General features: G+C 42.4%; 1 protein-coding gene across 2 annotated transcripts in view; it reads left to right on the top strand.

Annotated features, from left to right (window-relative positions):
• The window catches only part of abca7 (ATP-binding cassette, sub-family A (ABC1), member 7), a 42,484-nt gene extending 31,261 nt beyond the window's left edge, over positions 1–11,223 (top strand). For both annotated transcript variants that reach the window (XM_014149316.2, XM_014149317.2), the window contains 10 exons: positions 6,279–6,408; positions 6,770–6,893; positions 7,015–7,077; positions 7,217–7,323; positions 7,580–7,721; positions 7,843–7,977; positions 8,087–8,190; positions 8,328–8,420; positions 8,717–8,966; positions 9,923–11,223. In XM_014149316.2, coding sequence (XP_014004791.2) covers positions 6,279–6,408; positions 6,770–6,893; positions 7,015–7,077; positions 7,217–7,323; positions 7,580–7,721; positions 7,843–7,977; positions 8,087–8,190; positions 8,328–8,420; positions 8,717–8,966; positions 9,923–10,333 — 1,559 coding nt within the window. In that variant the 3' untranslated portion in view covers positions 10,334–11,223. The remainder of the gene's footprint in view (positions 1–6,278; positions 6,409–6,769; positions 6,894–7,014; positions 7,078–7,216; positions 7,324–7,579; positions 7,722–7,842; positions 7,978–8,086; positions 8,191–8,327; positions 8,421–8,716; positions 8,967–9,922) is intronic.
• The last annotated feature ends 1,660 nt before the right edge of the window (positions 11,224–12,883 follow it).

Below are 12,883 nucleotides of genomic sequence, written 5' to 3'. Positions count from 1 at the left end.
ACCCAGCCTAAAACCCCAAACAGCAAGCAATGCAGGTGTAGAAGCACGGTGGCTAGGAAAAACTCCCTAGAAAGGCCAGAACCTAGGAAGAAACCGAGAGAGGAACCAGGCTATGAGGGGTGGCCAGTCCTCTTCTGGCTGTGCCGGGTGGAGATTATAACAGAACATGGCCAAGATGTTCAAGTGTTCATAAATGACCAGTAGGGTCAAATAATAATAATCACAGTGGTTGTCGAGGGTGCAACAGGTCAGCACCTCAGGAGTAAATGTCAGTTGGCTTTTCATAGCCGATCATTGAGAGTATCTCTACCGCTCCTGCTGTCTCTAGAGAGTTGAAAACAGCAGGTCTGGGACAGGTAGCACGTCCGGTGAACAGGTCAGGGTTCCATAGCCGCAGGCAGAACAGTTGAAACTGGAGCAGCAGCATGGCACATCCTTATTCTAAAATTGATAAAATAAAAAAATACCCCATAATGACAAAGCGAAAACAGCTTTTTAGAAATGTTTGCAAATGTATTAAAAATAAAAAACAGATCTTTATTTACATAAGTATTCAGACCCTTTGCTATGAGTCTCGAAATTAAGCTCAGGTGCATCCTTTTTCCATTGATCATCCTTGAGATGTTTCAACAACTTGATTGGAGTCCACCTGTGGTAAATTCAATTGATTGGACATGATTTGGAAAGGCACACACATGTCTATATAAGGTACCACAGTTGACAGTACATGTCAGAGCAAAAACTAAGCCATGAGGTCGAAGGAATTGTCTGTAGAGCTCCGAGACAGCATTCTGTCGAGGCACAGATCTGGGGAAGTGTACCAAAAAATGTCTGCAGCATTGAATGTCCCCAAGAACACAGTGGCCTCCATCATTCTTAAATGGAAGAAGTTTGAAACCACCAAGACTCTTCGTGGAGCAAGCCACCTGGCCAAACTGAGCAATCGGGGGAGAAGTGCCTTGGTCATGGAGGTGACCAAAAACCTGATGGTCACTCTGACAGAGCTCTAGAGTTCCTCTGTGAAGATGGTAGAACCTTCCAGAATGACAACCATCTCTGCAGCACTCCACCAATCAGGTCTTTATGGTAGAGTGGCCAGACGGAAGCCACTCTTCAGTAAAAGTCACATGCACGCCCGCTTGGAGTTTGCCAAAAGGCACCTAAAGACTTGAGAAAGAAGATTCTCTGGTCTGATGAAACCAAGATTGAACTCTTTGGCCAGAATGCCAAGTGTCAAGTCTGGAGGAAATCTGGCACCATCATTACGGTGAAGCATGGTGGTGGCAGCATCATGCTGTGGGGATGTTTTTCAGCGACAGGGACTGGGAGACTAGTCAGGATCGAGGCAAAGATGAAAAGAGCAAAGTACAGAGACATCCTTAATGAAAACCTGCTCAGGACTTCAGACTGGGGCAAACGTTCACCTTCCAACAGGACAACGACCCTAACCACACAGCCAAGACAACGCAGGAGTGGCTTCGGTCTTGAGTGGCCCAGCCAGAGCCCGGACTTGAACCCGATCTAACATCTCTGGAGAGACCTGAAAATAGCTGTGCAGCTACGCTCCCCATCCAACCTGACAGAGCTTGAGGTTCTGCAGAGAAGAATCGGAGAAACTCCCCCAAGTATAAAAACCTGTAGTAAAAACCTGTTTTTGCTTTGTCATTATGGGGTATTGTGTGTAGATTGATGAGAAAAAATATATATTTAAATAATTTTTAGAATAAGGCTGTAACCTAACAAAATGTGGAAAAACTCAAGGGGTCTGAATACTTTCTGAAGGCACTATGAATTTTATCCAAATAGCCAGAAGGGAGGAGCCATGGGAAGCATTGAACAACAGAAATTCAGCCGTGGTAATATATTCATTTTGACAATAGATATTCTGCCGGTTAAAGCAACTGGGATATTATTCTATCTACTGAAATTAAATTGAGGGTTCTATTAAAGTTTTTGGCAATGGTTTTATCTAAAGAAGGAAATGCATTACCAGTCAAAAGTTCGGACACAACTACCGTAAATTCCGGACTATAAGCCGCAACTTTTTTCCCACGCTTTGAACTTTTTTCCCACGTTTTTTCCCCACGCTTTTTCCCCACGCTTTCAATTTTTTTTTCTCCAAAAAACACATTCTGTGACGTGCTCAGTTTTTTGGCGGCATGAAGCTTTCATTAGACCAGTGAAATTGACGAACGGGTTAAGGTCAAACAACTTTTTTGTTTACTGTTTAGATTAAATCGAGCGCTCTCAAACTTCCCATCATTCTGATTACGGTAGTCATTTTGTCACCCTCATCATGGTAAAGACGCAGAGAAATGCATATGATGCAGCTTTCAAGTTGAAGGCGATTGATCTGGCTGTTGGAAAAGGAAATGGAGCTGCTGCACGGGAGCTTGGTCTTAATGAGTCGATAAGACGTTGGAAACAGCAGCGTGAGGAATTGACTCAGTGCAAAAAGACAACTAAAGCTTACTGCTAATGTTTTATTTTTTGTTACAAGTCGTGTTTCGTTAAAGCCTATTTATTTTTGTTACAAGCCGTGTTTCATTAAAGCCTGTGTAAAGTTAATTTGTTTCAATGTACCGGTAGGCACCTGCGGCTTATAGACATGTGCGGCTTATTTATGTTCCAAATAATATATATATTTTTTATTCATTGGGTGCGGCTTATATTCAGGTGCGCTTAATAGTCCGGAAATTACGGTACTCATTTAAGGGTTTTTCTATTTTTATTTATATATACTCCTAAATATTTTAAATGGCAAACAATTGGGATTTCATAATTAGAGATGGAGTCCTCCATCGGGGTCTTGAGATTCAGTAGGGCTGATTTAATTAAATTCAGCTTTTTTCAAGTTATAAAATAATCTATGATCTTCAATGTGTTTGGGAGTGATTGAGATACATTGTCTAGATCAGTGGTTCCCAAACTTTGTATAGTCCCGTACCCCTTAAAACATTCAACCTCCAGCTGCGTACCCCCTCTAGCACCAGGGTCAGCGCACTCTCAAATGTTGTTTTTTGCCATCATTGTAAGCCTGCCACACACACAGGTTGTTGGTCACAACCCGGCTCGTGGGAAGTGACAAAGAGCTCTTATAGGACCAGGGCACAAATAATAATATAATAATAATCAATGATTTTGCTCTTTTATTTAACCATCTTACATATAAAACCTTATTTGTTCATCGAAAATTGTGAATAACTCCCCACAGGTTCATGAGAAGGGTGTGCTTGAAAGGATGCACATAACTCTGCAATGTTGGGTTGTATTGGAGAGAGTCTCAGTCTTAAATCATTTTCCACACACAGTCTGTGCCTGTATTTAGTTGTCATGCTAGTGAGGGCCGAGAATCCACTCTCACATAGGTACGTGGTCGCAAAGGGCATCAGTGTCTTAACAGCCCAATTTGCCAAGCCAGGATACTCTGAGCGCAGCCCAATCCAGAAATTTTGCAGTGGCTTCTGATTAAATTAAATTTTCACAGAACCGCTTGTTGCAATTTTGATGAGGCTCTCTTGTTCAGATATCGATAAGTGGACTGGAGGCAGGGCATGAAAGGGATAACGAATCCAGTTGTTTGTCATCTGTTTTGGGAAAGTACCTGCGTAATCGCGCACCCAACTCACTCAGGTGCTTCGCTATATCACATTTGACATTGTCCGTAAGCTTGAGTAAATTTGCACACAAAAAAATCCTACAATGATGGAAATACCTGTGTGTTGTCCTTGTTAATGCAGACAGAAAAAAGCTCCAACATCTTAATCATAGCCTCAATTTTGACCCGCATATTGAATATAATTGCGGAGAGTCCCTATAATCCTAGATTCAGATCATTCAGGTGAGAAAAAACATCACCCAGATAGGCCAGTCATGTGAGAAACTAGTCATCATGCAAGCGGTCAGACAAGTGAAATTTATGGTCAGTAAAGAAAACTTTAAGCTCATCTCTCAATTCAAAAACATGTGTCAATACTTTGCCCCTTGATAACCAGCGTACTTCTGTATGTGTAAAAGCGTTACATGGTCACTGCCCATATCATTGCATAGTGCAGAAAATACACGAGAGTTCAGGGGCCTTGCTTTAACAAAGTTAACCATTTTCACTATAGTGTCCAAAACATCTTTCAAGCTGTCAGGCATTCCCTTGGCAGCAAGAACCTCTCAGTGGATGCTGCAGTGTACCCAAGTGGCATCATTCGCTGAACACTAGATGGTTTAATTTTATTTTTAACAGTGAAACGAGGCTACTCTGGCAAGAAAAAAACCTTACCCAAATGTATAGCCCTGTTGAAAAATATAAATGGACTGTTTGAAAATGTGAAGGAAAAACAACGTTTAAAAAATGTAAATATGAAATGTATGTGAGGTTTTATATATATATATATATAACAATAAAATAATTGTGAATCACATTTTATTTGGCGTACCCCTGACGGCATTGCGTGTACCCCTGGGGGAATACCTGGCCCTGATATAGTAAAATATTTCCTGGCTGTGGGATTGGCATATGCAGTGCCTTCAGAAAGTATTCACATTTTGTTGTTACAGCCTGAATTTAAAATGGATTAAATTCAGATTTTGTGTCATTGGCTTACACACAATATTTCATAATATAATTTTTTTTTACAAGTTAATTAAAAAGGAAAAGGTGAAATGTCTTGAGTCAATAAGTATTCTACCCCTTTGTTATGGCAAGCCTAAATAAGTTCAGGAGTAAAAATGTGCTTAACAAGTTTCAGGACTCACTCTGTTTGCAATAATAGTGTTTAACTTGATGTTTTAATTACTACCTTATCTCTGTACCCCACACATAAGGTCCCTCAGGGCAGTGAATTTCAAAAACAGATTCAACCACAAAGACCAGGGAGGTTTTCCAATGCCTCGCAAAGGACACCAATTTTTTTATTTTATTTAACCAGGCAAGTCAGTTAAGAACACATTCTTATTTACAATGACGGCCTAGGAACAGAGGCAGAACGACATATTTTTACCTTTCGGTTACTGGCCCAACACTCTAACCACCAGGCTACCTGCCACCCCAAAATTGGTAGATGGGTAAACAAAAACAGACATTGAATATCCCTTTGAGCATGGTCAAGTTATTAATTACACTTTGGATGGTGTATCAATACACCCAGTCCCTAACTCAGTGTCACCCAGGTGTCATTCCTGACTCAGTTGAAGGAGAGGATGGAAACCTCTGACGGATTTTACCTTAACCAATGGTGACTTTAAAACCCCATAGAGTCGATTTTGCGGCCCCGCTGAAATCTAATTTAGCATAATAATAATAAATCCCTATAAAAATGTCAGTTTAAGCTAGAGATATGTTTTTTTTTGCATTGGATACATCTCAATCCACCGCATCCACTGATGTTGCACTTCCGTATCTGCAGTGAAAGGTGACAGGGCTTGAGCAGTGTTTGTCAGACCATGAGACATCCCGAAAATCGGTCTTCTCACAAAATTGCCTGTAGCGTCCGAACGGTTTGGCCTACAAACTACTATGACCCCTCTATGGAACGATGAGACTCTCACAAACTCGATGGTGTTCTCCATTTTGCTCTACAAGAAGCGTCTTGGGTCTCGTCTGAAGTCAGTACAGTCAATCTGCCGACTTCTGTCTGTAGCGTCCGAACACTTTAGGCTATACACTAAAGCTGTCATCAAGGCAAAGGGTGGCTACTTTGAAGAATCTCAAATGTAAAATATATTTTCATTTGTTTAACACTTTTTTTGGTTACTACATGATTCCATATGTGTTATTTCATAGTTTTTGATGTCTTCACTATTATTCTACAATGTAGAAAACAGTAAAAATAAAGAAAAACCCTGGTATGAGTAGTACCTTTTGACAGGTACTGTATATGGAGATAGTTTAGTGCCAGAAATAAGGGGTTAAATACATGTAAAACTTCCTTTAGATATTTGGGGAGGAGTATCTATCGTTCCTTGTAGTGAATCTGTAATTCAATGACTTTGTATGGGTTAATAGCAAATTGAAGGTCAAATTACAATTTTCATTAAAAAAATGTTATCTTTTTTTAATACTTGAAGGGGTCTTAAAATTCTAAATCATATAGCTAAATGATCCTTGGTATGACCTTCTTAAAACAATTCCATATAGTGTAGTAAAATGTGTCTTTCTCTGTTGAGAGAAGATGAGTTCTTAATGATAATACTCATGTCTAAATTGTCAACATCAAATCAGTGTCAACGACATCATCTGGTTTGATGTGAATTCATTGTTTCCATGTGGGTACCTATGTCCACAGGCGCAAAGCAGACCCTGGACCCCCTGGAATGGGACTTTGTGGGGAAGAACTTGTTTGCCATGGCTGTGGAGGGTGTCGTGTTCTTTCTCTTCACAATACTGCTACAGTACAAGTTCTTTGTCAACTGCAGGTAGGTACTGTGACCTCTGCTGCTGGTATTTCAGTTGGTAAAATGTAATCTCATTCATATATCCCTTTTCAAATACTGTGCTTGTCAAATGCATCTTTCCTAATTCTTTGCTCAAAATTATTACTGATCACAATGTGATTAGGTATATTGAGTGAGCAACTCCGACACAATGCAAAAGCACTTTAAGACCTAGTGAAAAAGCGACATAAACACATTACTATAGTATTGCTATCATTATATGTGAAATCTTTACAGTGAAACCCATGCCACCTCTTCTCCATAGTGTCAGATCAGTGAAATCATAAAAAGATTTGGGCTAAGTACTTCTCAGGTCTTCTTACTCATAAGTCTATTCTTCCAGGCCCTGCTCTGAGCCTGAGTTGCCCCCTCTTGGCCCGGAGGACGAGGACATCGCCAGGGAGAGAGAGAGAGTGAAGAGTGGGAAAGCCCAAGCCGATATACTCACCATGATGGACCTGAGTAAGGCAAGTAAAACAAACTTTGGACTTGTAGATGAAAAAGTTGGGTCATCTACTGTATTTTAGGTTTAAATGCATGGGATATAATCTCTAAGGGGTTAAAACGGATTACCCTGTGTTTATGCAGGTGTACAAAGCTGGCAAGAAGCCAGCAGTAGATCGTCTGTGTCTGGGTATTCCTCGTGGAGAGGTGAGAAATAGAGCTCTGTTTCTGTCAGCCACAAATCTACTGTTGACTCTATAGAGCACTTAGCGAGGGCATTGAGTAGCACACTATACATGTTTTAGATAGGTGTGAGTGTTGCATTTTCTCTGCCTCTCCCTGTCAGTGCTTTGGGCTGCTGGGGGTAAATGGGGCTGGGAAGACCTCCACGTTTCGCATGCTGACTGGAGACACTGCGATCACCTATGGAGAAGCATTTCTCAGTCATCACAGGTAAGTAAGACCAGTTTGATTAAGCGGTCACCATTTACTCCGTAGATATACCAAACATGTTTGCGCTTTCCTTCCTGCTATTAAATGAGGTTGTTGTGCTGTGAAATAATTTATCGTGGAAGAATTAAAATTACTTTCAATGACATAAGAGGGAGTGAAAGTGAGTCTAGAAATGCTGTTCTCACATTCATTGTATCCATAATGATAATTCCTACCGCACTAACCCTACATTATACCTGTACTATGTGATATGTAGTGTGCTGACGGAGATGGAGCGGGTCCACCAGCTGATGGGCTACTGCCCCCAGTTTGATGCCATCTGCGACCTGCTGACTGGCAGGGAGCACCTGGAATTCTACGCTAGGCTCCGAGGGGTGCCAGAGGAGTCTGTAGCCAAGGTACTTAACAAACACACACACACACACGACCTAGCTACACACCAAGTGAATAGGGTAGCAATTCACCCATAGAATTTGTCTTAGAAAATGTCCTGACAAAAGTAACTTGTGTCCCTCTAAGGTGGCTCAATGGGGAGTGAAGAAGCTGGGGCTGACCCAGTACGCAGAGCGAGAGGCCGGAGGCTACAGCGGAGGCAACAAACGCAAACTCTCCACTGCTATCTCCCTGATCGGAGCTCCTCCTGTTATATTCCTGGTAGGTATGAGAGAAAGGAGTGAGTGGATTTCTAAAATAACAGGTGATGCTTTCCTTTTCTCATATCTCCTCTAACCTACAGTTACGTCTGCTCTCCTGTTGTTTATAGGATGAGCCCACCACTGGCATGGACCCCAAGGCCAAGAGATTCCTGTGGAACTGCATCCTGAGCGTCATCAAGGAGGGAAGGGCCGTTGTTCTCACCTCCCACAGGTAAGTGGTGCTATTCATGCCAACAGCGCACCCTCCTAGGCCTCAAACTTGGTCTATTTAATTGACTTCTTAACACTTGTACGGTATGAACATTGGCTAGTAATGGGGTGTTTTGCTGCATGTGTGTGTGTGAGCAGTATGGAGGAATGCGAAGCTCTCTGCACACGAATGGCCATCATGGTGAACGGAAGGTTCCAGTGTCTGGGCTCCGTTCAGCACCTTAAGAACAGGTACAAGTTTACTGCTGATTTGACTAATGTCTTTATAAGGTATCTTAGTGTAACATACATGATCACTCTCAATGTATAGATATGATCACACTTCAAATTGGCCTAAACTCAGTGATACTGTCTTTTTATAGGCCTTCACTCGCCAATATCATTATGATACAGACCTAACCCGTTATACAATTCAACACACAATACAAATCTCCATACACATTTAATACAGTATCTAAACCGGCACTCTTTTAAGACTTTCAAATCCCTCACCTCTCCCTATTTCCACTTTGTCATCTTTTCCACAGGTTCGGGGACGGCTACACAATCGTCCTGCGCCTGTCGGGGACCAAGCCTCCCGAGGATCCGTGCCCGGTGGACACCTACATCAAGGGCTCCTTCCCGGGCATCGAGCTAAAGGAGAGGCACCAGAACGTGCTGCAGTACCAGTTGCCCTCCCACTCCTGCTCCTTGGCGCGGGTCTTCGATGTGCTTTCCAACAACCACGAGGAGCTGGGCATCGCCGACTACTCAGTGTCACAGACCACCCTGGACCAGGTAGAGGTCATTCAGATGTCAGTCACGTGGGATGGTTAAAGGTTTAGGCTGGGGGATTTCCTTCCTAGAATCAGTAGCAAAGACTCCAATGTGGGGAGAGAAGGGAGGGAAGAAGTAGGTTATAAAATGTCAGATTACACTGAAGAGGCTAGCAGTTGTTTGCCAAAATAAGTGAAACACCGACAGAAAGCATCTTAACAGCCCATTGAGCCACCACAAGCCGCCAGAACCGCTTCAATGCTCCTTGGCATAGATTCTACGTGATTCTAAGTGTCTAGAACTCTATTGGAGGGATGCGACACCATCTTTCCGCGAGAAATTACATAATTGAATGTTTTGTTGCTGTCTCAGGCACCACTCTAGAATCTACCATAAGTGTTCAAATCTGGTGACTGAGACACACACCCTTTAAACCCCCTATGCTCCTATAAGATCCCTCTTTCAAAGTCACTGAGATCGCTTCTTCTAGCCATGGTCAGAGATGCTCATGTCTCCTCCCTAACAATGGGAGTCGTTGTCCCAAAGGCGGGATGGCAGGTGACAAACTTAGGTCCAAAATAAGCCCATAGAAACATATTTTTGACAGATTTATGAGAGATTAAAACCTCTCACTTCCTCTCTGCCATGGTAGCCAAAATAATGGACAACTGGGCATTTTTATACGTGACCCTAAGCATGATGGGATGTTAATTGCTTAATTAACTCAGGAACCACACCTGTGTGGAAGCACCTGCCTTCAATAAACTTTGTATCCCTTATTTACTCAAGTGTTTCCTTTATTTTGGCAGTTACCTGTATAACACTTCAGAATTCATTTTCTACTTATTCAGTGAGGCATTTGAACAGGGCACTTCTTCCTCCCTCCAAGCACCGACTTCCATTTGCATCTCATCTTAAACCATGCCCGTGTTAACCCTTCGATGTATGTGCATTACCTCCTCTCCCCCACCCTGCAGGTGTTTGTCAACTTTGCCAAGGAGCAGAGCGATGACGACCTGCTGAGGGAAGTGACAGTCAACGGTGGGACACCAGCACCTCAACCCAGAAGAGCGGCCCAGCCCACCCAACCAGGGCAGACAGCCAAAGCAGCTCAAACAACCAAGCCTCCCCAGTCTGTCAAGTCCTCAGACGGCAGACCCAGAGAGACCAAGCCAAACGGGGTCACGGACAGTGGCATGGCGATGACAAGCAGGCTACAGGAGAAGCCCCAGTCGAGCAGGGGAGAGAGCAGGAGAGAGTTGAGTAGTCGGAGGTCAAGCAAGGAATCGTCCGCCAACGGATCCAAGGGCACAAGGGAGACTTCAGGCAATAAGGATCCAACCAGTCTGTTCCTAGTGGGTAGCAGCACACAAGACAGCAGTGTGTAAAGTTATTGGGGAACAGCCCCCTTAATGGACAGACCGGGAGCGCTGTGCCCTCTAGGAGAGGGGGGAAAGTACTACCGGATAGCTCCTATATTTTCTGGGTGTGGTGCCTTGTTCATTCTCCATCACAGCTATACTGTAGAGCTCCAATACATCCAAACTAATTGTATTCACCTCCAATTATATACAGACACTTTCATGAGTCAGGTCTTTTGCTTATTATTTACTTTTTATTTGTGATTTCAATTTCCAAATGTTTTGAAAATGAATGATGGAATAGTGGTATTCCTCATGGGTCAATCATCGAGTCTTTCAATATCTTAGCATTTGCATTTTGCCTAAAGCACTTTAACTGAGAAATGCTGCACACAATGATTGTTACATTATCACTGAAGATGTTCAGGGCAACAAAATCATCAGTATCTTTTCACATTGGTCTCATGTTTTGCACAGAGATAAAAATATATATTTTCTGATGTCCAGTCACGTTTATTATTTGATGCTAAAAACATGGTTTATTTGCACTGGCACAACATTGAGATGTACAGTTACCAGACTGCATACCAGACTCCAAACACTGCCTTCATTAGGTAAACTGTTGTTTTTATATCGTTTTTTTTTATCTGTTTTTAATTGGGCTCATGTTATACTGTATGGAACTTGAAAAAAATATATGTAGCTGTAAATCCAAAGCAGTTTACTACTGTGCTGTACTGCAGTCTGACAATAACTGATAGGCATGTGTAGAATATCTATACATACAACTGAATGTATGGTCTTATGATGTACTATATTATGCTTGAACATTCATACTTGATTGTGTGTATGATTATTTATGTGTACATACAACTAGATGTATTCAGAACATATAGTAATAAACCTTTAAATGGGGATACATCGATCTTGGGTATTTTGTTCTAAGTTTATTAACATGTACAATTTATCTATTGTTGATGGTGATTCATCCATGTTCAAAGGCTTCCTTTGGTCATACTAAGGATGACAGGCAGTTTGGTTTTATTGCAGAGGGAGGCAGGGTTCTGCATTCCATTCTCTGTTACTAGATTGGTCTCTTTCTGCCCACCGATTGGCTTGACCTCTGGACATCTTACCTCTCCCCGGGGAAAGGTTCAAATAAATTAGTTAGCCATTAAAAGGGGCTTCATCTCAATCAATTGCCACAATAGAACAACAATGATCATGAATTATGACGGGTCTCTGTGCTCATTGTTGGGACGGCTAGTAGGCTAAGAGTGTTGGGCCAAGAACCAGAAAGGTGAAAAATCTGATGTGCCCTTGAGCAAGGCACTTAACCCTAATTGCTCCTGTAAGTCGCTCTGGATAAGTGTCTGCTAAATGACTAAAATGTAAAATTGTTAAAGGATAACCTTCCCATTGTAAGCACTATTGATGGCACAGTACTCTGAGCTATAGTCTCCCCGGTGCTGGAGCCTCTTCTCTCTCAGGTTTCGCAGCGCACCAGCCAAGAGAAGATGAAGATGATCAGGATTGGTCAGTCCCCATGTCTCATCCCTCTTTCTCTCTTTCCTTCCCACTCGCTCTGCAACTCTCTGAAGCAGGCCTTCTATACTGGACACAGATCTCAGGGAGGTGAACCTGGGCAGATCTCTGAATAGAGACAATATGAAGATTTAGATGTAACTGCTTCAATGGTGGATGTAATTGCTCATTCAGTATTTGATTCACAATGGATTACTTTTTTATTTCCCTTAGATCATTTGTGTAATAAATTATAAGGTACATTTATAGTGTATTTTGACAAGGTTTGATGCTCTGTTTACCAATTAAATAATTGTGTAATACTTGAAAGGTGGTGAAAATGCAGCTGATCCTTACACATTGGGAGATAATGGTGCTGTCCATAACGGTGCTGGTCTTCTGCAATAGGATCATGGGAAATTGTGCCTTATTCTCAATCGCTTTTGTCCCCTTGGAGGATTTGACCAAGGCATCTTGGTCTGATACACATATCTGTGGCAGAGATGTGTGTGACACTGGCATTCCCATGCACTCTGCATGCGCTAGTCGTGTTGTAGGGGATAGTTTACTTATGGGTGGTAGTAAAATAGCCTTCACTAGATGGCTTGCTTTAGCCCTGTCCAATTCTTGTATAACGTGGGGTCTCCTTTCTTGGTCTCTCGGACGCTGCTCACCAGACTTTGATGTGTTGAAGGTCCTTGTATCTGTGCTGGTCCCAGGTTCCTCTTCATCCAGCGAACCACTGCTTTCCTCTACAGGCTCTTTGGCTGAAGCCAAGTCAGGCCATAGATTGACACAGATTTTCACCACTCTTGTCTAATCTCTCATACGTATTGGAGACAGGACTTCTGATGTTTGTGGTTACTTCACAAGCCTTAATTAACTTTAAGGCAGTCTTCCTGGGCAGTACACATTTCACTGCTCCCACAACCATTGGATCATCAAGGGTCAGGTGTTACCCGTTTATCACCTATTTCTGGTCTTGTTGCCCTTGGCTTGTTCCTCCGGCCCATTCCTATGTCTACTTGTCTACAATTTGGTCTTAAATAAAAG

This window comes from Salmo salar, chromosome ssa16 (genome assembly GCF_905237065.1).
Source record: "Salmo salar chromosome ssa16, Ssal_v3.1, whole genome shotgun sequence".
Taxonomy (NCBI): Eukaryota; Metazoa; Chordata; class Actinopteri; order Salmoniformes; family Salmonidae; genus Salmo; species Salmo salar.
Note: the sequence above shows the minus strand (reverse complement) of the source record. Positions and strands in the feature narration are given on the sequence as shown.